At 31.8% G+C, this 26,784-nt stretch overlaps 4 protein-coding genes across 8 annotated transcripts in view; 3 read left to right on the top strand and 1 right to left on the bottom strand.

Annotated features, from left to right (window-relative positions):
• Positions 1-7,512, top strand: part of LOC112323337 (receptor-like protein Cf-9 homolog) — a 38,301-nt gene extending 30,789 nt beyond the window's left edge. Inside the window, exon 2 of the mRNA XM_052456952.1 lies at positions 6,216-7,512. Coding sequence (XP_052312912.1) covers positions 6,216-7,512 — 1,297 coding nt within the window. The remainder of the gene's footprint in view (positions 1-6,215) is intronic.
• The window catches only part of LOC18103348 (receptor-like protein Cf-9 homolog), a 67,060-nt gene extending 59,260 nt beyond the window's left edge, over positions 1-7,800 (top strand). The window contains exon 3 of one of the 2 annotated variants that reach the window (XM_052445263.1): positions 7,628-7,800. The gene's annotated coding sequence lies outside the window, so the exon portion shown is untranslated. Of the gene's footprint in view, positions 1-7,534 lie in introns of both variants that reach the window. The other variant, XM_052445262.1, reaches the window with a different exon arrangement.
• A 3,136-nt stretch (positions 7,801-10,936) lies between these two features.
• LOC112323319 (E3 ubiquitin-protein ligase CCNB1IP1 homolog) lies at positions 10,937-14,992 on the top strand. Of its 4 annotated transcripts, none has more exons than XM_024580928.2 (9): positions 10,940-11,259; positions 12,391-12,511; positions 12,605-12,677; positions 12,908-12,953; positions 13,114-13,144; positions 13,366-13,621; positions 13,714-13,880; positions 14,103-14,340; positions 14,466-14,992. In XM_024580928.2, exons 2-9 carry the CDS (start codon positions 12,442-12,444, stop codon positions 14,470-14,472), a joined length of 888 nt encoding a protein of 295 aa, XP_024436696.1. In that variant the 5' UTR covers positions 10,940-11,259; positions 12,391-12,441; the 3' UTR covers positions 14,473-14,992. The 4 variants fall into 4 exon arrangements, with proteins under 4 accessions (XP_024436697.1, XP_024436696.1, XP_024436695.1 ...); XM_024580926.2 differs by having other exon boundaries at positions 10,943-11,259; positions 14,073-14,340; XM_024580929.2 differs by lacking the exon at positions 14,466-14,992 and having other exon boundaries at positions 10,937-11,259; positions 14,103-14,344.
• Positions 14,993-15,017: 25 nt separating this feature from the next.
• On the bottom strand, positions 15,018-17,698 carry LOC112325737 (NADH kinase). Its single transcript, XM_024592698.2, has 5 exons — positions 17,478-17,698; positions 16,686-16,934; positions 16,471-16,551; positions 15,800-15,951; positions 15,018-15,716 (listed from the first exon to the last, which is right to left on the bottom strand). The coding sequence occupies exons 1-5, from the start codon at positions 17,568-17,570 to the stop codon at positions 15,362-15,364; spliced, it is 930 nt and encodes a 309-aa protein (XP_024448466.2). The 5' UTR covers positions 17,571-17,698; the 3' UTR covers positions 15,018-15,361.
• Between the last annotated feature and the right edge of the window lie 9,086 nt (positions 17,699-26,784).

The following is a 26,784-nucleotide window of genomic DNA, read 5'->3' as shown; positions in this document are numbered from 1 at the left end:
AGCCTTGCGGTGATAATGGTATCCGGGACAAGCCATAAAACATGCCCCATAATTTCAGCAATTTACTGCAAACCATATCCCTGTTTTAATGCTGAAAATGGCTTTCTTTTAAGGAGACAATAAATAGTGCTTGACGCCGTTTCAAAATTTCAAAAAATTAACATTTTAGTGTTTTGACAATTTTGTAATCAAGCCGAATTGTAATTGGATCCTTGATTTTAGCGCATCTTCTGGTTTGGTCCTTGGTTTTGAATCGTGTCAAATAAGTCCCTAATTGGTCATTAAACTTCAACATGTATGCAATAAAGTCCCCGATTTAGCCCAATCAACTCTCAAAAATCATAATTTGTCCCCAGAACTTTAATTTCTTCCAATTAAAACCTTATTTGACTTAAAAATCAATTTTCTTTGCAATCAAACCCCCTTATAAATTCAATTAAACCTTCAATAAAATCCAATTGAGTCCATAAACATCCAATTTCGGACTTTTCTCTTCAAATTAAATTTTCTTGTCTAACAAGACCCTCATCATTCAAGTATATACTGTAAAAAATCACTCTTTGTATTTTTGAACCTCCTTAATCAATTTTCTGATCCTTTTCCGAGTGCTCTAAACCCCTTATTATTTTTTATAATTTCTTCCGGCTATATATTTTTATATTTTTATTTTATTTTTATTTTTGTGGGGGGGAACCCAAAATGGGTTACAACATATATGATGTTCTTTTCTTTATAAAAGGAAACAATTGTTCTCATAAACTGAAGTATGAGAGATACTTAAAACTAATATATAGGTGCTTGTCAGATAACTTGTACACTGAATTGACTAATATGTAGGTGTTTGTCAGATGACTTATATATTGAATTGACTAAACTAATATACAGGGAATTACAATTCTAAACCTAAAAAAATCAAGTAGGGACTTAATTGAATAAATTTCTAAAATTAGCCTAAAATAGTGTGTGTGTGTGTATATATATATATATTATTTAAGGGGCAAATTGATATTTTATCATTTATAAGGTTTTAGGTTTCCTTATAAATAAAAAGATATGCCTCTTATTTCACATGGATGGTGAAAAAGGTGAGTAGAGTACAATATTGAAATACCTACAACACAAAAAAAAAAAAAAAAAGAGTTATTACTTTAAGGTATAACAATCTCTTTCTTCTAAAAAGGTTTATGAGATTTTTTATAGGTGATTCGAGTGGATTACCTTTAGAGGCCAAACAATTGGAAGACTTATAGTTTGCGACAACCCAACCTTGAAGCATATATTCAAAGTTGAAATAAAGTTCAAATCTTCAGGTAATCTTCACATAAATCTTAAACAACTCTAAATCGTTCTAACAAGATTCTCGGGACTCATGAAAAAAAATTCAAATTTACTATTTTCACTATATGTTTGTGTTTGTTAGAGAATAATATAAATCATATCTTGGGACATCACCTAATAGCTTAAGCTTTTAGGTTAAATTGGTTCTTTGACATGGTATCAGAGGGTTGATGACCAAGCGGTCACAAGTTTGAATTTCATCATTCTCATTTATTTGATAAAAATTAAGCACAAGGTAATGTGGGTCTATGCAAGTTTTAAGCTCCAAGAGCTTTCACTTGAGGGGGTATGTTAGAGAATAATATAAATCATATCTTGGGACCTCACCTAATAGCTTAAGTTTTTGAATTGAATTGGTTCTTTGACAGTGTTTCACAAAACCCAAAAAGAATGACTTTCATTTTCTCTTTCTTTGTAATACACACACGGTTTTGGACTCGAAATGGGATGGAAGTAAACCCAACATTTTTGGGCCATCCAATAATTTGAAAACTATTTATCAACTAATAACATATGACATGGACTTAGATTAAATGTTTCTTCCATTTATGTTCCGAGATAGAGCTTTTATATTCTCGAATTTCTTTACGATTTTAGGGATTGATTGATATTTTTCTCTAGACTGTATAATTACCAATTTTAGAAAGATAGATGTATGCATAGTTCCTATTTAGAAGTGTAGTAGATGTTGGTTTTTAAATTATTTTTCGCTTGGAAATACGTTTAAATAATATATATTTTTTAAATTTTATTTTTGACATCATCACATCAAAACGATACAAAAATAAAAAATATATTATAATTTAAAATTAAAAAAATATCAGAATTTTTCAAAGACAAATTGCAACTGCAATTTCAAATACTTTGTAATATTGACAAGTATCGAAATCAAATACACCGTGTGCAAGGGGTTCCTAGTTCATTATGGTCCAGTCAATATTGATGGAATTAAATACTGGACCTACATAACCATTTTTCCAGTCAAAAACTTACTGTTCCAGTCTATGCTAATCAAATACTGGACCTACATAACTTTACTATCCATGAATATCAAGTCAAGTTGCGTTGTATTTGGAGAGAAGACCAGGGAAAGCCATACTGACAAGTCTTCCATCTTACAATCATCTGGGTGGCCAAACATTTTTTTCTGGTTAAGTATAAATTCAAAAATCTTATTTCTAAAAAAAAAAACAAAAAAAAACCAAGTCTTCCAAGAAAATCCAATGAAAAACAGAAACAAAATAAAATCTGAGACGTATACGAAGGATGTCCTTAAGAAAAATTTTCTCTATACAATGTCATTCTTCATGATTCAACAAATTTCTCCTCTAAAACAAGGGTTACATAAATAACTAGACCAAGATCGAAAGAAAATACCAACAAGCTTTGCAAACACAAAAAAAATACTATGGTGTTTTTAGTATACCTTGATTATAAAAGTGCATGGTATATATAGGCTGTTAGCATGTACCAGTTAGTCAAGAAATAAATTAGAAAATTAAAGAGTTGTTATAATAATTTAAAAAATAAAAGAGCTGTTAAGAAATTAAAGAGTTAAAACTGTTAAAAAAAGTTTTAAAATAAAATAGTTGTTAGGATTTTGTGATTGTTTAAAAATTAATTTCAAGTATTTAAAATATTACATTTTCAATTTAAAAAAAAAAATTATTATTAGAGATAAAAGGTTCATAAAATACATGTATTGCCTCGCGTGTAGGAGAGGCAATTAGATTACAGTTTAAGACCAAAAAAAATTATTGTTAGAGTTAAAGAGTTGTTATACATGCATTGTCTCGCGCGTAGGAGAGGCAATTAAAAATTTTTCTCTTACTCAACTCAATCTTATGCTTAGTTATTATCGGATACCAAAATTTACTATATAAATAAAGGTTATTCCTAGTCATTTATTGGTATAAAACCTTATGTTCATTGCATGTCTTTATTGAGATACAAAAAATCATGTATATAATATAATTTAAATTTAGAATAATGACTTAGCATATCTAATATAAAAGTGTTATATTTTACGCGACAAAATGAATATCCATTTCACTATTCAACAACAAAAAAAGGGACTTAATTTTATGAATTTTTAATTGCTATTTATGAATTTATTATTTATTTATTTGTTTTTTTTTTCTTTAATCCAAATATTGTAGTTTCCGAATAACAATGGCAACTTATCAGTGCAAACTTTGTTGGCCAGTCTATTTTTGCTATTGGTTTCCGAATTAGCCGAACTGAGGTTTTAGTAGATACTGCAACCTTTCAAATTCCATTTCGTTTTTAGTCTGTTTTGCAGCAGTGAAGGAATTTGCTTTCAATTTTATTCTGGCTAGACTTTTGTTCTCCCATCAGTATATATTTTGATCATATATTTATATGATTTCTTTTTTAAATAATTTTAGAAACAACGAGGAAAGGGGAAATTCTGCATTCCGGAGAAGTCTCTATATATACACTACATTCTAATAGAAGTCTCCCATCAATCTAAGTTAACTTCCAGTCTCTAAGAAGAGCACTTTTAGGGGAATGATGGGATCTTCATTGTTGCTCGCTCAATTTCTCTGCCTCCTTTTCTTCCATTCGCACTCCCAACCTGCTCATTCTTCTTCCAATTTCTCCTCTTCAGTAAAATTATGCCCCGGTGACCAGAGCCTGGCTTTACTCCAATTCAAACATTCCTTTCCCATGACGCCTTCTTCTCCACATGGATTTTCATGTTATCCACCCAAGAAAGTGCTGTGGAAAGAGGGTACAGATTGCTGCTCTTGGGATGGCGTGACATGCAACATGCAAACTGGCCATGTAATTGGCCTAGACCTTGGTTGCAGCATGCTTTATGGCACCCTCCATTCTAACAGCACTCTCTTCTCCCTTCATCATCTTCAGAAGCTCGATCTCTCTCGCAATGACTTCAATCGCTCTGTTATTTCATCTTCCTTTGGTCAGTTCTTGCATTTGACGCATTTAAATCTAGATTCATCGAATTTTGCAGGCCAAGTTCCCCCAGAAATCTCCCATTTATCCAGATTGGTGTCACTTGATCTCTCTTCCAACTCTGAGGAGCTGATGCTGGAACCGATTTCTTTCAACAAGCTTGCTCAGAACCTTACCCAGCTGAGAGAACTCTACTTGGATGGAGTGAACATGTCTTTCGTGGTACCCAGTTCCTTGATGAACTTGTCTTTTTCTTTGTCATCTCTCCGACTCTGGTATTGTGGATTGCAAGGGGAACTCCCTGATAATTTCTTTCGCCGATCAAACCTTCAATCGCTCGATTTATCGAGCAACGAAGGACTCACTGGCTCTTTTCCGCCATACAATTTGAGCAATGCTATTTCGCATTTGGCTCTGTCAGAGACGCGGATTTCAATACATTTGGAACCACATTCAATCAGTCAACTGAAGTCTGTGGAAGTGATGTATCTTAATTGGTGCAATTTTGTTGGCTCGAATCTTGGTCTACTTGGTAATCTCACTCAACTAATTGAGTTGGCACTTGAAGGTAACCAGTTGGGTGGTCAAATCCCTTTCTCGTTTGGAAAACTTAAGCAACTCGAGTACTTGGATCTTAAATTCAATAATTTTATTGGTCCAATACCTGATGTTTTTGTTAATCAAACGCAATTGACGTCGTTGGAGCTCTCGTATAACAGTTTTCAAGGTCATCTTCCATTCTCACTTATAAACCTTAAGAAGCTAGATTCCTTGACACTGTCTTCCAATAATTTTTCTGGTAAAATTCCATATGGTTTTTTTAACCTCACACAGCTCACTTCGTTAGACCTCTCATATAACAGTTTTCAAGGTCATCTTCCATTGTCACTTAGAAACCTTAAGAAGCTAGATTCCTTGACACTGTCTTCCAATAATTTTTCTGGTAAAATTCCATATGGTTTTTTTAACCTCACACAGCTCACTTCGTTAGACCTCTCATATAACAGTTTTCAAGGTCATCTTCCATTGTCACTTAGAAACCTTAAGAAGCTAGATTCCTTGACACTGTCTTCCAATAATTTTTCTGGTAAAATTCCATATGGTTTTTTTAACCTCACACAGCTCACTTCGTTAGACCTCTCATATAACAGTTTTCAAGGTCATCTTCCATTGTCACTTAGAAACCTTAAGAAGCTAGATTTCTTGACACTGTCTTCCAATAATTTTTCTGGTAAAATTCCATATGGTTTTTTTAACCTCACACAGCTCCTTTGGTTGGACCTCTCAAACAACAGGTTTGATGGTCAAATTCCGGATGGTTTTTTTAACCTCACACAGCTCTTTTCGTTGGACCTCTCAAACAACAGGTTTGATGGTCAAATTCCGGATGGTTTTTTTAACCTCACACAGCTCACTTCGTTGGACCTCTCAAACAACAAGATTGATGGTCAGATTCCATCCTCATTTGGAAACCTTAAAAAGCTATATTTCTTGAAACTTTCTTCCAATAATTTTTCTAGTAAAATTCCATATGGTTTTTTTAACCTCACACAGCTCCCTTTGTTGGACCTCTCAAACAACAGGTTTGATGGTCAAATTCCTGATGGTTTTTTTAACCTCACACAGCTCACTTCGTTGGACCTCTCAAACAACAGGTTTGATGGTCAAATTCCGGATGGTTTTTTTAACCTCACACGGCTCACTTCGTTGGACCTCTCAAACAATATACTGATAGGAAGTATCCCATCACAAATAAGTAGGCTTTCAGGTTTAAACTCTCTCGACTTATCTCATAACTTGCTCGATGGAACAATTCCATCCTCCTTGTTTTCTATGCCTTCTTTGCGGGCTCTCCTTCTTCACAATAACCTACTGTATGGCCAGATAAGTCCGTTCCTTTGCAATTCATTACAATATATCGATTTCAGTCATAATAGGTTGTATGGCCAGATTCCACCTTCAGTTTTCAAGCTTGAGCATTTGAGAGCTCTTATGCTTTCCTCCAATTATAAACTGACCGGGAACATCTCCTCTGTCATTTGTGAGCTGAAGTTCCTAGAGATTCTAGACTTGTCCAACAATAGCTTTAGTGGATTCATCCCACAATGCTTGGGAAACTTCAGTGATGGACTCTTAGTGTTGCATCTTGGTGGCAACAATCTCCATGGCAATATCCCTTCAATCTATTCAGAGGGGAACGATTTGAGATATCTCAACTTCAATGGCAACCAATTGAAAGGGGTGATACCACCATCCATCATCAATTGTGTGAATTTAGAATTTCTGGATCTCGGTAACAACATGATTGATGACACATTCCCTTCCTTTTTAGAAATGCTTCCACAGTTGGAGGTTGTTATTCTAAGGTCAAATAAATTCCATGGTTCTTTTAAGGGTCCAACTGTCAAGGACTCTTTTTCTAAATTACAGATTTTTGACCTCTCCAACAACAGCTTGAGTGGTCCGTTGCCAACAGAGTATTTCAACAACTTCAAAGCCATGATGAGCGTTGATCAGGATATGGATTACATGAGGCCAAAAAATAAAAATATATCTACTTCTTATGTTTATTCTGTAACTTTGGCATGGAAAGGTTCGGAGATTGAGTTTTCTAAAATTCAAATTGCCCTCGCAACACTTGATTTATCCTGCAATAAATTCACGGGAAAGATTCCAGAGTCCCTCGGGAAGCTTAAATCTCTGATACAGCTCAACCTTTCTCACAACAGCCTCATCGGTTATATCCAGCCATCACTTGGGAATTTAACTAATCTGGAATCGCTGGATCTCTCCTCAAATCTGCTTGCTGGAAGGATTCCTCAACAACTGGTAGATTTAACATTTCTTCAAGTCCTCAACCTTTCGTATAACCAACTTGAGGGACCCATACCTGTAGGTAAGCAGTTCAACACATTTGAAATTGGTTCATACGAAGGGAACTTGGGATTATGTGGACTTCCCTTGCAAGTAAAATGCAACGAAGGTGAGGGGCAACAACCGCCACCATCAAACTTCGAGAAAGAAGATTCAATGTTTGAAGAAGGATTTGGATGGAAAGCTGTAGCAATGGGTTATGGATGTGGATTTGTATTTGGAGTCTCTATAGGATACGTTGTATTTAGAGCAAGAAAACCTGCATGGTTTGTGAAGATGGTTGAAGCCAGTGCCCATCAATATGGAAAAAGGCTTAGAAGGAAGAATGCTCCGGCCAGAAATGGTGGAAGACGACACTAGCTACTCAGGGCGGTGTGAGAAGGTAAGTCTTGATAATGCTTTTAACTAATAGCGCAAATATTTTATTCCATGATCCATCACCAGTTTAGTTAATTAACTTGCTTTGTGGACTTAGGTCTATAATGGCAGCAGTCAAGAAGAGGGGATCATCTTCCAGGCTAGTGAAGCTGGTTTTTTTTTTTACGTCGTGTGTTTGTAATTTTATTTTAATCGATAGATTTATGTCATTGTAAGTTAATAATATAATAAATTATGAGCAAAAGCTCTGACGAGGTGTCATTTAGGTGATGGCATTTATGTCTTGATATTTTGAAGCTATCAATTACGCTCATTTAATTATGATTCATGATTTTTTATTTCCAAGAGATCTGATTGCTATCAATTCGGGCGGCAATTTTTTTTTTAAATAGAAACCTATTTTAAAAAGCTATAAATCCTTTAGATTGAAACAAATGAATTATCATTTAATAAATCAAAAGGTTACTCATGTAAATTGTTAAATTAATTATTCAAAGTTTTCTATTATTTCTAGTATGATTTAAACTAATAACATTAATAGGTAGGTTTAACTGATACAGAACAATTATATGTTAATTAGATATTTATCCTGAATTTATTGTTTCTATACCATAGAAAAAATCATAATTTAGATATTATGTAATCTCAATCTTGACTTTTTGCACAACTATATACTTTTTTCTATACATAAATCATAAAAAAACCAAATTTATTAAGGAGAAAAAACAGAACAACAAATTTCCTTTTTTTTAATTTAGGTTTTTTAACACTATTTAATGTTAAAAAATTAAAAGAGTTACATGAACAACGACACCGTTCTGAATCCAGATTTTGAAATAAAGGAGAAGCGTCAAATTATAAATTCCTTGCTTGAGAGTTGAGAGAGAGAGAGAGAGAGGAGAGAGAAGTGTGCAAGTTGTTCAACTAAATCCTCCCTGTAAAATGGCAAACAATGACAAACATCTGTGCCATAACTGAGCATCACAAGTATTGCAAGTTGTTCAACTAAATGTAACAGGTTGCATGTAACTGCATCTTGTACCTCTTTATCAAGAACACAACTCAGCCCAGACAGAGCTCGAATATCATATTCCTTTGGTTGGATCTTTGATACCCTAAGACAGATTTGAGAGATGAGAGGCAGAGAGCATGGAGAAGAAGGCAGATTTGAGAGATGAGAGGCAGATTTGAGAGGCAGATGAGAGAAGAGAGGCAGATTTGAGAGATGAGAGATGAGAGGCAGATTTGAGAGGCAGAGATGAGAGGCAGATCTGAGAGAGAGGCAGATTTGAGAGATGAGAGATGAGAATCAGGGAGAGGTGGCGGCTGAGAAAGTGAGAAGGTGAGATAAGTTTAGGGTTAGAAAATATGCTATTTATACTCCTTTTTTTTTTCAAGAGATAACTTAGTTGAACCGGGCCGGTTCGGTTCGGTTCAATCGGTTTCAAACTTTGAAAACCAAAACCGAACCGAACCGGGAATATTTTGTAATTTTCTAATCGGTTTAATCGGTTTTTTTTTATGGTTCGGTTTTTTCGGTTATTTTTTTTCCGGTTTTCTCGGTTTAATCGGTTTTTCGGTTTTTTTGCTCACCCCTAGCTATCAATTCGGGCAGCAATTTTTTCCTTCCTTATTCATACATTTTTATTTTATTTTAGCAAAATTATGTCTTTTTTAGTAGCATGTTTTTTTGAGAAAAAAACTAAAATAAATATTCATTAAAATTTAAATCATTTGAAGTTAGGAGGAAAAATGTATTTTTTTGTATTATTTTGATGAAAACATGTTTTTTATTATATATAAAAAGCATTGTTTTTTAATAAAAGTTTATAATGATTTGAAAAGAAACTTTTGATTATAAACATAAAAAATTATCATGACTCAATTATTTATTTAGGTGTGATAGAATAAAAATTAATATGAGAAAAACATGTAAAAAACTATTATTAAAATAAAAAATAGATAATTTATTCTCATTTAATATTCATGAAGATATTTTTTAAAAAATATTTATATATTAGGTATATATATAATAATTTTATTGTTTTTTCTAGGTGTTTTAAGATTTGTTGTTTAATTTAGATTTTTTTTAACTTTTTACATGCTTTTATATTTGTAGTTGTTTTGTGGTAAGGTAGGTTTCATGACTTATTTAAAGATATTGGAAACCTCTTAAAGAGATAATTATCATATATTTAGAGAATAAAAATTAGAGGTGAGCAAAAAACTAAAAAATTGATTAAACCGAGAAAATCAGAAAAAAAAATAATAACCGAAAAAACCGAACCGTGAAAAAAACCGATTAGAATTTTTAAAAAACCGACCGGTTTGGTTCGGTTTCGGTTTGATAATCCCGAAACCAAAAAAATTAAACCGAACCCGAAACCAAAAAAACCAAGCTAAACTTGAAAAAACCGAACCAAATCGAAAAAACCGTGCCAAACCAGAACCAGTCGGTTTTAACCAGATTTTATTTTAAAAAAACTAATTTAATTATTTGATTTAATAAAAATCAAACCAAATAAAAAATAAGCACCCCTAATAAAAACTGGGAATTCCCTCTTTGCACATTAAATATTATATATTTTCCATGTGCATGTGTTGTTACAGCTATATTTAGCTTATGCCTCCTTCACACAGTGAGGCATATGAATTTCGGATGGTGCTTCCTGAATTTCGACTAGGAAATCTAAAAAATCTTTACTCTAGCTTCAACTTGCTTTTTTTTTTTTTTGTAAACTTCTCTCGATTAGATTCAAGAGAAGGCCTGTGGACAAGGACTATAATGACAACTGTCAAGAGGAGGGGACCATACTTAAATTCTTTTTTCTTTCTTTCTTTGTTTTTTCTTTTAATTTGTGTGTTTATAATTTTTCACGAGCAAAATTGTTCATTTAGCGGTTTTTAGCCTGGTTAATAGATAGATTCTTACTGTCGTAATTGTAATTATTAAGAATTGTAGTTAGTGATTAATTTGAAGTCCTAAGCCATGCTTTGGCTACTATATATTTTAATATATATTTCATAGCCTATAAATATATAGTTAAAATAAGAAACGATATTAAAATGGATAAAAAAAATTATGATTCTAAGAAAACCTAGTTGATGAATAATAGGAAATCCTTTAGATTTAAACAAATGAATTATCATTTTGAAATCAAAAAGTTACTCATGTAAATTGTTAAATTAATTATTCAAAGTTTTCTATTATTTCTAGTATGATTTAAACTATTAACATTAACCTGTTATAATAGATAGGTTTAGCTGATATTAGACAATTATATGTTAATTTGATAGTGATCCTGAATTTATTATTTCAGCACCATAGAAAAAATCATAATTTAGATATTCTGTAATCTCTATCTTGGCTTTTTGCACAACTATATACTTTTTTCTATACATACATTATTAAAAAAAACAAATTTATTAAGAAAAAAAAACAGAACAACAAAATTCTTTTTTTTTTAATTTAGATTTTTTTAACACTATTTAAGGTTAAAAAATTAAAAGAGTTGCTTGAAGAACGACACCGTTCTGAATCCAGATTTTGAAATAAAGGAGAAGCGTCAAATTATAAATTCCTTGCTTGAGAGAGAGAGAAGTGTGATAATTTGAAATAAATACAAAAATCGAGTTGCCGCCATTTCTCTCCTTCAAAACCCCCACGCCACAAGCCGAGAAGAGAAGAGAAGAGAAGAGAAGAAACGTTTCGAGCCAGAACTCTTTCAGGTTAGGGATTCGTGTCTCTTCAAATCACATTTCACTGTTTCCGAAGTAACGTATAAATTTGATTTCACATTACCAATTGCTGCTGCTTTTCAATTTCGATAGTCACTCTGCTCGCGTTTTAGATCTCCATATGATTTATTTATGTTTATAATCTCTAGTGTCTTTACGATTTTAGGCGTTGATTTGTGATTTTCATTAAGGAGAACGCCGAGGAGTGTGATTTTCAGGAAAATTTATCAAGTCGATTCCGTTTGTTTGTGTCTTCTTTTTTACAAGCTTTGTTTATGCGTCTTCTTTTTTCTCGTTTTCCGTTTGGATGCTGAGAAAATTTGAGAATTGGAAAGGAGTTTCAGGAATTTGAATAATAAGACTTCACTTTTGGAACTCGAGAAAATTGGTGGTTTTCATGCAAATTTTGCGTCTGCGCGGACTTTTTGGCTCAGTACCAAACTGAGGGTACTCTGGTCATTTTCATGACCTTGACTAATTTTTCTTGATTACTGAGTAACCACTGCCTTGATCAATATTTAGACACTAGAAAATCTTTGTAATTTGATACTCAGTGATGAGGATTTGGCACTTTGCAGCTGTATATTTGACAAAATTTTAGCAATTCTTTTGAGATTGTGACAGTCGTTTTATCTTATGAGGAATACTTTCGTAAAAAAATATAAATATTTGCACAAATTCTGTTTTGATTGTGCATAATGGAAGGGGATTGTAGTGAATTCGCAGATCACATTTTGATGTTGAGAAAATAAATGACCCCATAAAGATGGGCCAATTTCGTTAAAAAAAAAAACGAATGTTGTGAAAGAAGTTGCGTGGATTGTCATTCTTCATGATCGATATCGCTCTCTATAAAATCTCCATGTCTATTTTTCTGTGCATGATCAATATCACTCTTTATTTTACAAAATATGAAACTCTATGATTTTAAAGAATTTACTGGGACTAAAAAATTCAATATATTTTCAGTATTTACAGCTGATGATTTTCGCCAGTGTCATCCAAAACTTCAATTTTTAAAACCATGTGGCTGCATGTAACAGTGATGCAGATTAGTTTGAATCTATGTGTCTGCATGTGATGTTGTAGCTAATGCTAATGCTATGAAACTCCTTTTATTAGGTTCAGATGAGTGGATAATATTTGGATAAAAGTCTCATAGTGAAGGTGAAAATGAGATGCAATTCATGCTGGCGAGAGTTGGAAGGGCGTGCTGTTTCTACTACTTGTGGTCACCTCTTATGTATCCAAGATCAGATTATGATTAAGCTTTTTTAGTTCTATGCTTTCTGGATTATTGTTGCATTCGCAAATTGTCCCTTAACAGAATAAACAGGCACTGAAGATGCAAACAAGATCCTTAATAATGATGCGGCCTGTCCAATCTGTGATCAAGTGCTCTCTAAGAGGTGAGTGCTTTATGGAAATGCTTATTCCATGAAATGCTTGTTGTGGCTCGGAATTGTTTCTTAACAAAAAGAATTTATTTGACATTTCCTTGAATGTCCACAAGATCATAATATATCTGTCAATTTTTTTGAACACCTCTAATATGAAATAATGATTTGGGTAATCTTTACTGATGTTTCTTGCTCATGGTATTCTGATATTACTTTCAATTTTTGTTTCCTCTTTACAGCCTTATGAAACCTGTGGAGATCAATCCAAATGATGAGTGGATAAATGTAAGCAAGGACTTAGCTTAGAATATTACGAATATCTTGCTTCTTCTATTACATCTTATTAAAGTGAAATCTAAACATGCATCATTATTTGGTCACAACATTGCTATTTCTTATTTTACTGGTTGCCTTTTTCCTTTTATTCATAATGAATTTCTTGCAGATGGCCATGGCTGGAATATCTCCACAGATATGTATCCTTTATAAGTTAACACCATTTTTCCTTAAATCCATCAACTGCTAGTTTGAATACAAGTTGAAAATTTGAAATGATAAGACTATTTGGTGGTACTCATAATTCTTCTATTTCATTTGAGAGAATTACCAAACTGAATAGCAGAATGGTTCTTGGCATTCCCTGGGAAACGTGCAAAAACAGCCTTTTAATCCTTGCATCTTCCTTAAATGACCCCAGTGATGAAAAGTGCATACAGAAGCGTGATGTTTTTTACTGGGCAAAGGGAACTTGAGATGCAATACAAGATGAATAGAATTGTAGCTCAGTGCCGGCAAAAATGTGAGTCCATGCAAGAAAAGTTCACGGAAAAACTCGAGCAGCTGCATGCTGCATATCAGAAAATGGCCAAAAGGTGCCAGATGATGGAACAAGAGATTGAGAGCTTGTCAAAGGATAAACAAGAGCTCCAGGAGAAATTTTCTGAGAAAGCCAGGTCAGTTTATATATTGTCCAAAGCCTTCAATTACTTTATCAGCTTATGATGCGAGCCTGGATCGTAATAAACACTGGTACTTTCAATACTAGGCAGAAGAGGAAACTTGATGAAATGTATGATCAGTTGAGGAGCGAGTACGAGTCAAATAAAAGATCAGCCATCCAACCAGCAAACAATTTCTTTTCAAGAAATGAGCCTGATTTGTTCTCAAACCCTGCAGCTACCATGATGGATAACAGAGACCCTATCCGTAAAGGTAATCATTTTCATTTTAAAATGGCAATAGAACAGCACAGGCTCCTTGTGGTGCCTTAAAATATTTCTTGATTATTAAAGTCCTTGTTACGCTTACAACATTGGAAAATGTTTGCTTTGTCATTGTCACGCTATAGCTTAATAATGCATTTTGGTTAAGCATCTCCAAAATTAGTTGACTTAATTTATGCAGATTGGACGGTTTTCACTCCATCAACTCCAGGGCCTCGGGAGGATATATGGCCGGCAAGACAAAACAGCTCGAATTCTGGTCCCTTTGAAATCCGTGGTGGCTCACCAGCAAACCAAGCAGCCATGCCAGTTGATGTTGGAAATAGAAGAATTGGCTCTGTTCCTTCCTTTGGAGCTGGCTCTGGCAACCCCTCAATGACGCTAAGGAACTTGATACTTTCCCCGATAAAGCGCCCTCAACTTTCACGTAGCCGCCCTCAGATGTTCACGTAAGTGATGGACTGTGTTCATTAACCAGGCTTAGTAGTAGCGTAGCCTAATCTTTGTAATTCGATTCAAGTTGCTAGATATTTGATATTTCTGAGTAATTTATCTTTTATATTTTCTTTTTCAGGCTGTAGGCTACAAGGCAAGGCGTGCAACTTACATGCACTCGCCGGACTGCTTGGTTTCAGTACAGTCCTGAGAAGCTTTTCCTGTCTTCTCTTTCCTTTTCCTGTCTTCCAAAAAACAAAGAAAAAAAAAAGGGAAGGAGAAGAATGATGACGTGGCACAAACAAGAGACTGTAATCCTGATATCATGCAAGTGTAGATTTTGGCTTCCATAACAACAGATACATGGAAATAGCTATTATACTGTTGGATTTCTTGATTGATATAATTAAAAAGGGTACATAGAAGATGTCAAAGCGTTGGCTTAAAGGGGCACACGTGTTTGAACCTCAGCAACTCTTGATGCTCTTACGTTGGTCTTGTAACAGTAGCATCCTCTGCTTTCTCTGATCAGTTTAACAGAGGATTCAAGTTCTACTAGGAAATACTGAAATGATATTAGCATTTTCCTCTTGGGTCTGGATTTCTCGATCCAATTGCTACTTTTGTGCCTGTGTGCTATGAAAGAACGGCTGGACCTTTTACGCAGTTACAAATCTTAAGAGTCAATTCCAATTGGTCAATAAAAACATATTTCAATGCCATTTCTTTTTTATTTTTCAAGCAATTTCACTTCATTGTCATTATTTAGAGTACATGATTTAAAACAGAGAACAGCATCTTGCTTGATACAAGGGCCTTGAGTTATAATTTTCTCACATTTGATGCTTGAGGCCGGCACAAGCTTTGGTTCATAAGGAAAATGGAGAGAAGGGCAAAAAAGAAAAGGAGATCCTGCTTTTTTGACTTCTCAATAAGAGAAATATAATTTCCCTGCAAAATTACTAGACCTCCATCATGCATGTAAAATTTCTGTCCTTTCAGATATTTACACTCCCCGTTCACATGTCCTCTGTGTTAATCGTGAGGCAAAAAAACTTTCAAACTCGGGGCCTTGGAAGATATTTCAATGGTATCCCCATGCTGGATAGAGTGGAAAACATGAGAACCATCAATGTATATTACTCCCTTCTTGGAAAACCACGAGGCCTTCATGGACTGGTCGGATTTAATTATCCCGTGCATTAACCTGATTGCGGCTCCAGGTGAAATGGGTTCTCTCACCATATATTGAAGGTCCTCGGATAAAACAGGCATCGCAAATCCACCTGCCGAGAGCATTGCAGCTGTTGATCCAGCAGCAGTCGAGACTCTGAGACCACTTGATCGGCAGTTCACTAATGGGCCACACGATTCACTGTCCCTCTGAATCCTGAAAACAAGAACAAAGGTTCAACATGGGTCGTATCAACATAATATGCTGTAATCAATGCATGCTCAACGCCAAATCATTACCTGAATGAGAAGCGTGAAACTGTCGCAGGACAAGGGTCTGCGATCAATATGTCATTGAGGGCATAAGTAGACAGCGGTTGTGAATTTACACTTAATGATATTCTCGAGAGGTTAGAAGGGACTTTCTGACCAGCTAGGATATCGTCTAGCACCTGAGAGAAATCAACATGATTGATGAACAAAGGAAATTACTTACTATGAAAAGAATTTGGTGATTTCTGCTAATTTAGGTAATACATATTATAAGAACAAATGACACCATTCCAGAAAATACATACTATAAAAAAAAAATGATATTAGTACAGGCACATAAACTAAAATGAGAGTAAAACCATCTCAAGATTACAAATTATAAGACGAAAGTGTGTTTAAATCTCTTCTCCAAGGAAAGCCTTCTAATGACTAGCAATCCAGTCAGGATGCTTTTTTAAAAAATGGTTTAGTAAAATTAAGTTAGGTTTTCAGGTCTTGGATACACTTTCTGGATTGCCTAGTGATCAATCTAAGTTAGCACAAATGCTAGTATTTAACCTGGACATTACATGGCTACTAAGTTGTCCTTTAATCAATATCCAAACTTATAATCACGGCCTATACATTATCAGAGTCGCATTTATTGTCTATGCCTGCTTCTTTAATTTCCCTTCGTTAACCCCATTGGTATTTCTTACTTGTTCAAAACTCTGGACAGTTGCTGCACACAGGTAGCCAGTGCTTCTAGTAGCATCAAATTCATTACTGAATTTCTCCACCTACACCAAAGAGCATACTGTAATTGGACATCCAGAACACACCTTAACATCAAGGGAAAAAAGAAGAGAATCTAAATAAATCCTTACAGACTTAATGAACACAAATCTAAGCTCAGCCTGACAAATAAACTAACCTCTTTGACTTGTGTGGGATCTGAGTTCACTCCAAGAACCGGAATTGAATCATCCAAGAAATGACTTGCTTGTAAAAGAGTTCCATCACCACCAACAGTAACAACCAAATCAAAATTCCGAATTGGTTGTGACAAATTTGTACGTAAGATGGGTTCCCAATCAATATTTGATTTCTTTCGTAAAATATCCTGACAGAAGTTTACAGCATCCTTGTGAACCTTACGCCTGTTATCTAGATAACGAAAAGCCTGCAATAATTCCAACACAAAATTGGGTAAGAAACATCGAAGAAACCTTTACATGATTGATAAAAACAGAAAATGACCAAAAAAGAGAGGCTAAGACTTTAGATCAAATGGTCCCTTCAAACATTCCTTGACCAACAAAGTTTCTAGCAAGCAGCCATCAAATTTGAGAATGAACAGAATTCCTCCATTGAAACATAAAAATTAAGTATTTTGATTTATAGCCATCTACTATTACAGACATGATAGCTAAATAAGAGCAGAAAATGTCAAACGCAATGAAAATAATACAATCCAAAAAACACTAATATCAACTTTGACATTTTATCAAACAGAGTATCTTCATCAAGGTTAAGCCAAATGTTAAAACCGAAAAGAAAAATGAAAATGAGACAAGGGAGAAGAACCCAAAAAGAAATGGCTAATATTTAAGAGGGTTGAAGTGAAGAAACCATGAATAGCAAGTGAGCTCTGAATATTCTGTAAAAAAAAATGGAGAGAGTAAAAGTGGTGGTGGTGGTACTGTAATGTAGATATGGTAGTTACCTGAGAATTGGTGATGGAAGAGCCGCCATTTGATTGGCCAAATTGGTAAACATCAAAAGGTTTTAACATCAATAATAGCCGCCTCCTTGCCATCTTTATATCTTTCTCGCTGTGTGTTCGTGAGCTCGCTTTCTCGATGGGTTCACAGCAGCGAAGTGCTGTCCGTCCTTAAAGACTTGGGAGAGTAAGGGGCTGGAGATGCAGGAGTGGTGTGGAAGGCAGTGAGTTGGGCTTATGTGCCTGTTTGGGCTACTTCAATAACTGTTACTCAAAATGTGCACTTCTTTCTTCTAAATTAATATTACATTACACTTACGTTACATTACAGTTACAACTACAACTATAACTATAAACTATAAACTATAAACTATAAACTAAAACATAACGTATTTTACTGTAGATCAAAGTTTATAAATATATATTAAACTAATGAGTAAAAATATTTAGTTTATCATTATAAAAAAGATGTCCAACAAAAACCTAGAATTAACACATATTTAAAACTATAAGCATGGAAAAATATAATTTATAGAAAACATGTTTTCAATATATATATATATAGCTTGTATACTAAATATATAATTAAATTTGCAATTAGGGGTGCTTACGATCTAATTCAGTCTGGTTTGGATCTAAAAAATCAATCGAATTAAAAACAGTAATTTCTTGAGAAAATAACCCGGATCAAACCAAAAACTTATTCAAACCAAACCGGTTTGATTCGATCAAAATTGATTTTTTAGCATGAAAAAATAGGAAATCAAACACCTGGATAAAGCTAGCAAAAAGCAAAGGGATAATTTGGTATTAATATGATGAAAAAAAAAATGAAATGAAGTAATCATAAGTATCTAATCTAATTTTACTTCATTTACACAAAAGAGAAAAAGAGGTCATCTTATTGGGACAACATTAAAGACTTGGTCAAAAGTGCATGAATATGTTAATTTTTCTTTTCAAAAGCTTTAATGTAGAAAAATCTATAGAATAGAAAATAATAATGGGAACATAATAAAAGAAAAGCAAATGGACCATAGAGGAAGGAAAATAGAAAGTTAGTTTGTCATGGTAGGAGCTAACAAAGTCCTCACACATTTGTGTTATCTATGTCTATATGCAATCACACACCAAATAAGCAATCAAACATCATTAGGAGTCGAAGATGGTGAAAAAGTATATAAAATATAAGAGTATTTAATATTTTTCTATCTCCAACCACACTAAATTAAAAGACCAGAGATAGAGAGAACAAGGAAGAAAGGGAGGGGGGTTGGGAGAGAGTTTAGTAAAAAAATATTTGAGATTTCATGATATTATAATTTGAGGGTGTTACATTAGGAGAGAGGTGAGCAAAGTCAACAAACTATAAAGATAAAGAGGGAGGGGTAGGGTGGCTGCGGAGGAAAGGAAATTAAGGGGATACAGTTTCAGATAAAAATTAGCTTTTTATACCTGAGTTTGCTTTAGGGTTCAATTTTAAATTGAATCGGTCCGAATCAATTGGTTTCATACTTTTGAAATCAAAACTGAACCGGACCAAAAGTTTTTTTGATTTTCTAATTGATTGATTTGGTTTTTCTCTTAGTTTGGTTTTATCAGTTAATGTTTTTTTTGTTTTCTTGGTTTAATTGATATTTTTAAATAGCCCTACTTGCAATCAATGTTAATTCAAAACTCTAATAAACATACTAGTAATAAAAAAAATATCTATATTTAAATTAAAACAAAAAAAGTACTTACTTGTTCAAGCACTTTAAAGTGATGAAATATTTGTTATTGTCAAGATTGAATCCTTTGTCCTTAAGGTTTTATTGCTTATTAATTGTGCAACTAAGATGTTTGTAATATCTCTCTCAATATTATAACAACACCACCTTAGTTTAGATGCACTTCTAAATAAGATATTTGAATGAAATAATATAAAACTCAAATATATCTCAATAAGATGAACTTAAACTCTAAGTTTGGGTGGAAAATCAAAGCTTAAAGTGAGGAAAAAATTAAAATATGAAGTGAGAAAGAGTATGTAAAAATCTTAAAATTTCAAGTTAGAAAGTATTTTTCACCCTTTTTTATAGTGAATTTTGGAAGTTAAAAAGTTGAAGAGTTAATAAAAATTAATCCCCACCATTATCAATCTTTGATTAACCACCATACATCAAGAATAAAAACTAGAAAAACCAAGGTTATTTTTAGTAAGAAAATCAAGGGTTCTTTGAAATTAATTTTTCATTCACCTATAATTTGTTTAACTAATATTATTTAAACAAATTTCTAACAATTACCCATATGAACAAAAATTGCTCATCGATTTTAAAGTCACTCAAAGATTTGTTGAGAAATATTGATTTAGCATATCACTACATCAAGATATGTAGCTTTTGGCTTTGAGCTTTCTTAGTGAAATATTATCGAATTTATTGTGCTAAATATTGAACGCGATGTCTTGCACTATTCAGCCTTTTATGTAAACTAAGATTACTCTAGTTCTCTACCTAGAGATTTCTTGTGGTTCTCATTGTTGTGTTTATTTTGGCCCTGATTCATGAGTGCTTTAGAAAATTCAGTATTTATTGAAATTCTCAAAAAAAGGGCCATATTTTTCACTTATATAGGTGAGTTTTTATTAAAAATATTCTACTATACTCCATTTAAAGCACCAATATATGAAAATCATTAAGAGCTCAGCTTTCCCTTTATCACGATGCAGCTAACACTTATTTAATCTTAGGAATAAGCAGGAAATAATATTTTTCTAGTGCTACCACAAGAATTTTGCATGACTTGGGATTTTCGATTAACTAGGTATGGTTATTATCATTACACTCTTTCATATTTAAAAGGTTTTAAGCTCATTTCTTTTGATGAGTTATACACAAACTCTCTTAATGAACCTTTAATTAGTGAATCCATAATATTTTTCTTTGACTTTACATAATCAATGAAAATAATTTCATTCAAGAGAAAGTGTTTAACATTATTATGTTTATAATGTATAGATTTCCTATTAAACTACTACTTTGTGCTCTTTCAATTGTTGACTGATTATCATAATGGACACAAATAACTGGCATTGATTTTGGCCACATTTATCAAATTATTGATTTTGAACTCATTTGACAACATAACCTTGTCAAATTTTTCATGTCATTATTTAGATACTTGTTTCAATCATATAATGATTTGACAAGCTCACAAACTTTTTTGTCTTGTCCATTAACAACAATTTCATAGGGTTATTCCATAAGAAAGTTATTTTTATATCCATTTGATGTATTTCAATCTTGTTAATAACTGCAATGGCTATTAATGTTAGTATGGAAATTATTATTGACACAGATGGATATGTGTCAAAATATTCAAAACCTTATTGTCATCTAAAACCTTTAACAACAAGTCTAGCTTTTATATTTATCAATAGCGCCATCAAGTTTCATCTAGCTTTATATTTGTCAATAGAGCCATTAACTTTCATCTTTCTTCTAAAGATCCATTTATGACCTAATGATTTATTTTTCAAAGGAAGATTCATTAGTTCTCATGTATGATTATGATCATTCATAATAGATTCAATTTTTTTATTGATTATCTTTTCCCAATATAAAGCTTTAGGACATGACATTGCCTCGGAATAGGTTCGAGGTTAATTTTCTAATAAGTATGTTAAAAAATCAAGACCAAATGTTTAGGTCATTTTTTTCTTTTCACTCTTTTTAAGCTCAACTTTATTATCTTTTGATTGATGATGATTATTTGAGCTACCCTCAACCATTCTCTTAAGTAAATGATTTTTTCGTACTTTCTTGTAATCCAAAACCTGCTTTTTAAATAATGATAAGTTTTTATTAAAAAGTTCATGCTATTAATAAAAAACATATTTCTTACATAAAAAGGGAAATACATAAATAAAGAAGTTGTTTTAACTTGTGAGGTTTTTGGCAAAAGTTCATATAAAAAAAAAAGACTTTTTACCTGACACAATTATGTCTAGATACATGAAGAAAAAAAAAAAATTTGATGTCAAAAACATGTTGTTTTCTACTTTGTTAAGAAAATAATTTACCCTTTGGAGATCAACTTTTCATATAAATTAAGTGAAAAACGTTTATACGCATATCCAATACTATTTATTGACTGAAATAAAAGCTTGAAGTTAAACGGTCATCGTCCTCAAAGAATTAAAAGCACAAATAATTAAAAGAATTAATTCATTCTAATTAATTGAAAAAAGGTGCTTATACAAAGTATAAAATATATTTTTAACTTGTTAATTTAAACTTTTAGTAGAGGTGGTGTTTATTTTTAGTATAAACCCTCGATGTACACTTTTGAAATATCAAATCCTAAATAAGTTTTTAAATAATTTTAGTATTGGTTGGATGTGGAATCCATAAGTCTAAATCATCTATGTTAAAAGAAAAAATTCATTAAATAATGGATATTTCAAAATAAATAACTTTGTTTAAATCTTTTGAAAATGAATATTTTAGAATGAATAACTTTGTTTCTCTTCTCATATGATTTATTAGATGGACTTTTTTTTATTTCGTTAGAAAGCCCATGACTTCGTATTACCATTATATAGCGCAGGAGTATTAGTAAATATTCGTAAATAAATATTTCTTCATGCCATTTTCAAAACCATCTTTTTTTATGTGGTAACTAAAATTAATATTCATAAAAATTTATAATGAATTAAATTCAAGGAGTAAAAATATATTTCTTCTATTAATTATTTTATTTATGTGTTTGTTTTTTAATTTTGATGGAACTATGATTTGTTTTATGTATAGTTATTTGAATAAAACTTAAAGCAATAAAAACAAACATCTATTAAGACTAAAATGATTTAAATTTAGTAGGAAAAAATATTATTTATCCAAAAATTTATAATGAATTAAATTCAAGGAGTAAAAATATATTTCTTCTATTAATTATTTTATTTATGTGTTTTTTTTTTTAATTTCGATGGAACTATGATTTGTTTTATGTATAGTTATTTGAATAAAACTTAAACAAACATCCATTAAGACTCAAATGATTTAAATTTAGTAGGAAAAAATATTATTTATCCAAAACTCTCTTTTTATTATTCATTTATTTCTTTTCAATTTTGGTAGATGTTGGTAGCATTGTTTTTAAAATAAAAACTTATCATAATCTATAATCTATAAAGTAATTTTAAATCAGGAAAAAAGATATTTTGATTATTTGTATGAGATATTATGAAAAAGAAAGAATAATTAATTATAAGAAAGAATATAAAATAATTAAAAAATAATATATATATATATATATATATAATAACAATAAAAAGCTAAAACTATTATTTAAAAAGCATAACATAAGCAAATAGTTTTTTAAATATTATTAGAATTATTTATCTAAATATAATTTATTTTAATATAAATATTTTTTAAAATAAAAGGGACTAAATAATCAAGCCTAGACATGTCTAGGCATGAAAGGATGGCCTATACAAGCATGGGCTTAAGAGCCCATACCATAATTTATTTATAGATAGCGAATGATGTGTTATTAATCTACAACAATTTGCAATCGCTAAAGGTAATTAAAAAATCGGGGTATAACGTTTTGGATCCCACAAACTAAAATTTCAACTTTTTTTTACTCCAAAACATGAAAAAATATATCATATGGACCTCTTCCAATCATAAAACACATTTTAATAGACAAGAAAACACAAAATCAAATTAAGTCATTAACATTTTTTAGTTTCGATCTACTTTTTCTAACATTATTAAAGGTAAAAGCCATATTCGTTGAGTTTTTTTCTTAAAAATGAATTCATAGACACTAAAATCAGAGTTATATATGGTCAAAATTTGGGCACTCAAGATATTTCTCTCCCATATCCCTTTTCTAGCAACTTTCTATCTCTTTTCTCAATAAATAAGGACTTAAATACAAAAATAAATAAAGTTCTATAATTGAAATGTCAAATAAAAAATCTATAGGAAACAAAGCATAGAATGCTTGTGCAATATGAACAGTAAAAATGGAAAAAAATTATCAATATCGATTTATGTTTTTTCAATTTTTTTAACATAACCCCATAATTGTTATTATAGGGGACGTTTCAGTGAGCTGAAAGAAAAAGGGAAAAATGGGAAAAAAAATATTCACCGCTTATTTTTAAGGTAACTAGGAAATCTCTAACTAGCTTTTCCAAGATTCTATAGTACAAAACTGATTATTCAAATAAAAAATAAAATTAGTCTAGGCATCCTACCTATGATAAATTGCTTTGTGTTTACTTTTGAAAGATAAAGTTGTAGGTTGTACTTTTTATTAAGGTTGCCTAAATTGATAGGGGTATGCTTATAAAAATAAATATGAACAAAGATAAATGTTGTAGTTGGTGTAGGGTCTTTTATTATGAAGAGAGAGAGAGAGAGAGAGAGAGAGAGAGAGAGATGAGAGAGAGAGAGAGATATGCGGGTCTTTGCGTTTTATTAGCGCATTTCAAAAGATTTTGGTATAGGTTAATTGGTGATGAAGAGTCTATTAATGAGGGTTATTGATAATGGTGTGATTGTCATGGATGGCAATGTTGATCAACATCCCTTCTTTTTTTTCTTTCTTTTTTGTTTTTTTTTCTAATATGTTTTTATCCTTTTTTTTATTTTGTATATCTCTATAATCTCTTTCTTCTCTCTCTCTTTTTCTTATTTGTTTGTTTTTTTTTTCAATTTTCTAGATTTTTTTTGGGATTGATGTCCCCCACTTCTTTTCATATAAATTCTTTGAAATATATATAGGGCTACCTAGCTTGGAAAAGGGGTCAAAAACTTTTGACTCATTGTAGTCCCTCATTTTCTCTCTTTTGACATCTTGGTGAGCTGATATGATTGATAGGAATCGAATTAAATTCACATAGTTTTATAGTAACTAAGAGCACTAATTGGTCTTTTAAAGATTCTAAGTAAATGATTGGTTATTTAATAGAAAAAATAACAATCATTTTATATATCATACCTAAGGTAAGTTGATTCATATTTATTTTTAATGATAAAAAGATACTTATTGTGCTTACATGCTAATAATTTTTCTAAACTGATATATGTGCACTTGATACTAAGGATAAAATACTACTAAGACCTGAGACAGTGATTTGGGATCTAGTTTTGACAACATGGTGTAATCCTCACTTTTAAAATATAGACATTAGATTTGAGAGAATGGTAAATGATAAATTAGGTTTCAAGTTTATTTTCTTCGATTATACTCAAGATCCAAAAGCCACCACTCGTTCTAAATCGGTCTATGTGGGGTCATATCAACACGATCCAAATTCACTCATCACATAAAAGTTATCATCTAGAAAATAATTAAACAAACATCCACACATTCAAAATTAAAATTTAATAAACAATAAGTATAAACATCTAAATTATATTTACAAACCAAGTTTCAAAATAATATTAACCAAATGTTTATTATAAATAATGCTTTTTTTATGAAATCAAATGTTGACATCTCGAAGATGACTCTATCAATATGATAACAGTTTACTGGATAACCAGTAAAGTATATTAAAATGATATTTCTTAAGATTTCCTTCAATTTATAGATCCAGGTTCACACAAAACAAAATGATATATGTATTTTTTTACAAAAAACAAAGTGGCATATCAACCATATCTAGTATCTTTCAACTCTCAAGAAACATGACATGTTTAAGGATTGTATTATCCCTAGGTTAAATCTTGAATAAATAAAAAATCAATCAACACACATACAAACAATCACACAAAAATTAAAAATAAAAATTATTATTGTTTTTTATATGAAAACATCTAAATATCTGAGAGACAAGATTCATATAAAGATCTTACCATCCCCAAGTTGATTATTTGATAAAGAAAATAATTAATACACATCCAAACAAAAAGTGAAAATATAAACTTTCTTAATATAAAAATAAACCTACCATTTATTTAAAAAAATAATTGAAAACCGTTATTCGAGCATAAACTCCACCACAACCAAACATACATATATATACATATATATATATATATATATATATATATAAAGGCTCACACCAAGGTTAAACAATTACACCTTAGATAATTCTATTCCAATCTCAACATGGGTTGCTGATTATAAACTTATCGCACCTAAAAAAATAAATTTGTGATGGCTTTATACCCCAAAGTTGCCATACAATTATGCAAACTCCAATTCTTCAACATATAATGAAAAACATGCACAGATAATCTTATGTAATAAAGGGAAGGGGAAAAGGTGATTTTGTCCTTAGAACATAATTAAAAATCATTTCAGTAGGTCAGTGCATGGGAATCATGCGTTAGCCTATTGATAGGTGTGTGAGGTGCACTACACATGTATCTCATGTTTTGATACTATTTTTTTCTTCTTTTTTTTAGGTGTTTTTATGTTGGATTTTATGGTTAAAATCGTAGAGATGGGGGATTTTTTACTTGATTTTGGGTAGAAATTGACTAGAATTTTGGTTTGATTTTAGTTAGAGAAGTTTTCGTATTTTCAACCTGGGTATTGGTGGATTGATGCTTCAATTTCATGATGGAAAGAAGATTTCAGGGTTGTTGGGTTATATAGCTACCAGTTTATTTGGCTTGGGAAAAATGAAGAAATGACATAGTTGATGGTGTGTTTTGGATGTAGAGGGTGGTGGTTAAAGGCTACTATATGCACGAGGGGAGGGAGATCATGAGGTTTTGGTTGGAGTGGATGGAAAGGAGATTGTGTTGTTTGTCATGGGTTAAGGCGGTTAGTTTGGCAGCCTTGATACTCAGTATATGGCTAGGAACCTCCAAGTGTTTGCTCATGAAAAATACCTTAGTATTTGCCAGTGTATTTGTTTACAAGCTGCGACTGCATTTTAATTAAACCACAGATTTAAATCGTTTGGTAAACATTAAAACGAGATTTTTTGTTCATGGGTCCCACGTTACTTTTGCGTTCCAAACGCAGGGAGAGAAAAGTAAGGAATTCTTGCTTTTCGCACACTGTTTATGCTAATTGCATTATTCACTAAACAGTGCAATTAGCATGAACAGTGTACATTAATACACTGTTCATGTGAACAGTGCAAGAAAATTGCACTGTTCACTTAAAAACAATGAACAGTACAATTCACTTGCATTGTTCACGTGAATAGTTTTAGTTTTAGTTTTTTTTTCAGTGTATTAATTTTTTTAATATTTTTTTTTAAAAAAACTAGTTTAGAGTGAATTAAATTCACTCGCACTGTAATGTGAACAATATTTTTTTTTCCTGAAAAACTAGTATAAAGTGA

The sequence above is a fragment of the Populus trichocarpa genome, chromosome 11 (assembly GCF_000002775.5).
Source record: "Populus trichocarpa isolate Nisqually-1 chromosome 11, P.trichocarpa_v4.1, whole genome shotgun sequence".
Taxonomy (NCBI): domain Eukaryota; kingdom Viridiplantae; phylum Streptophyta; class Magnoliopsida; order Malpighiales; family Salicaceae; genus Populus; species Populus trichocarpa.
The sequence above is the reverse complement of the archived record's forward strand: the minus strand, read 5'-3'. Positions and strand labels throughout refer to the sequence as shown.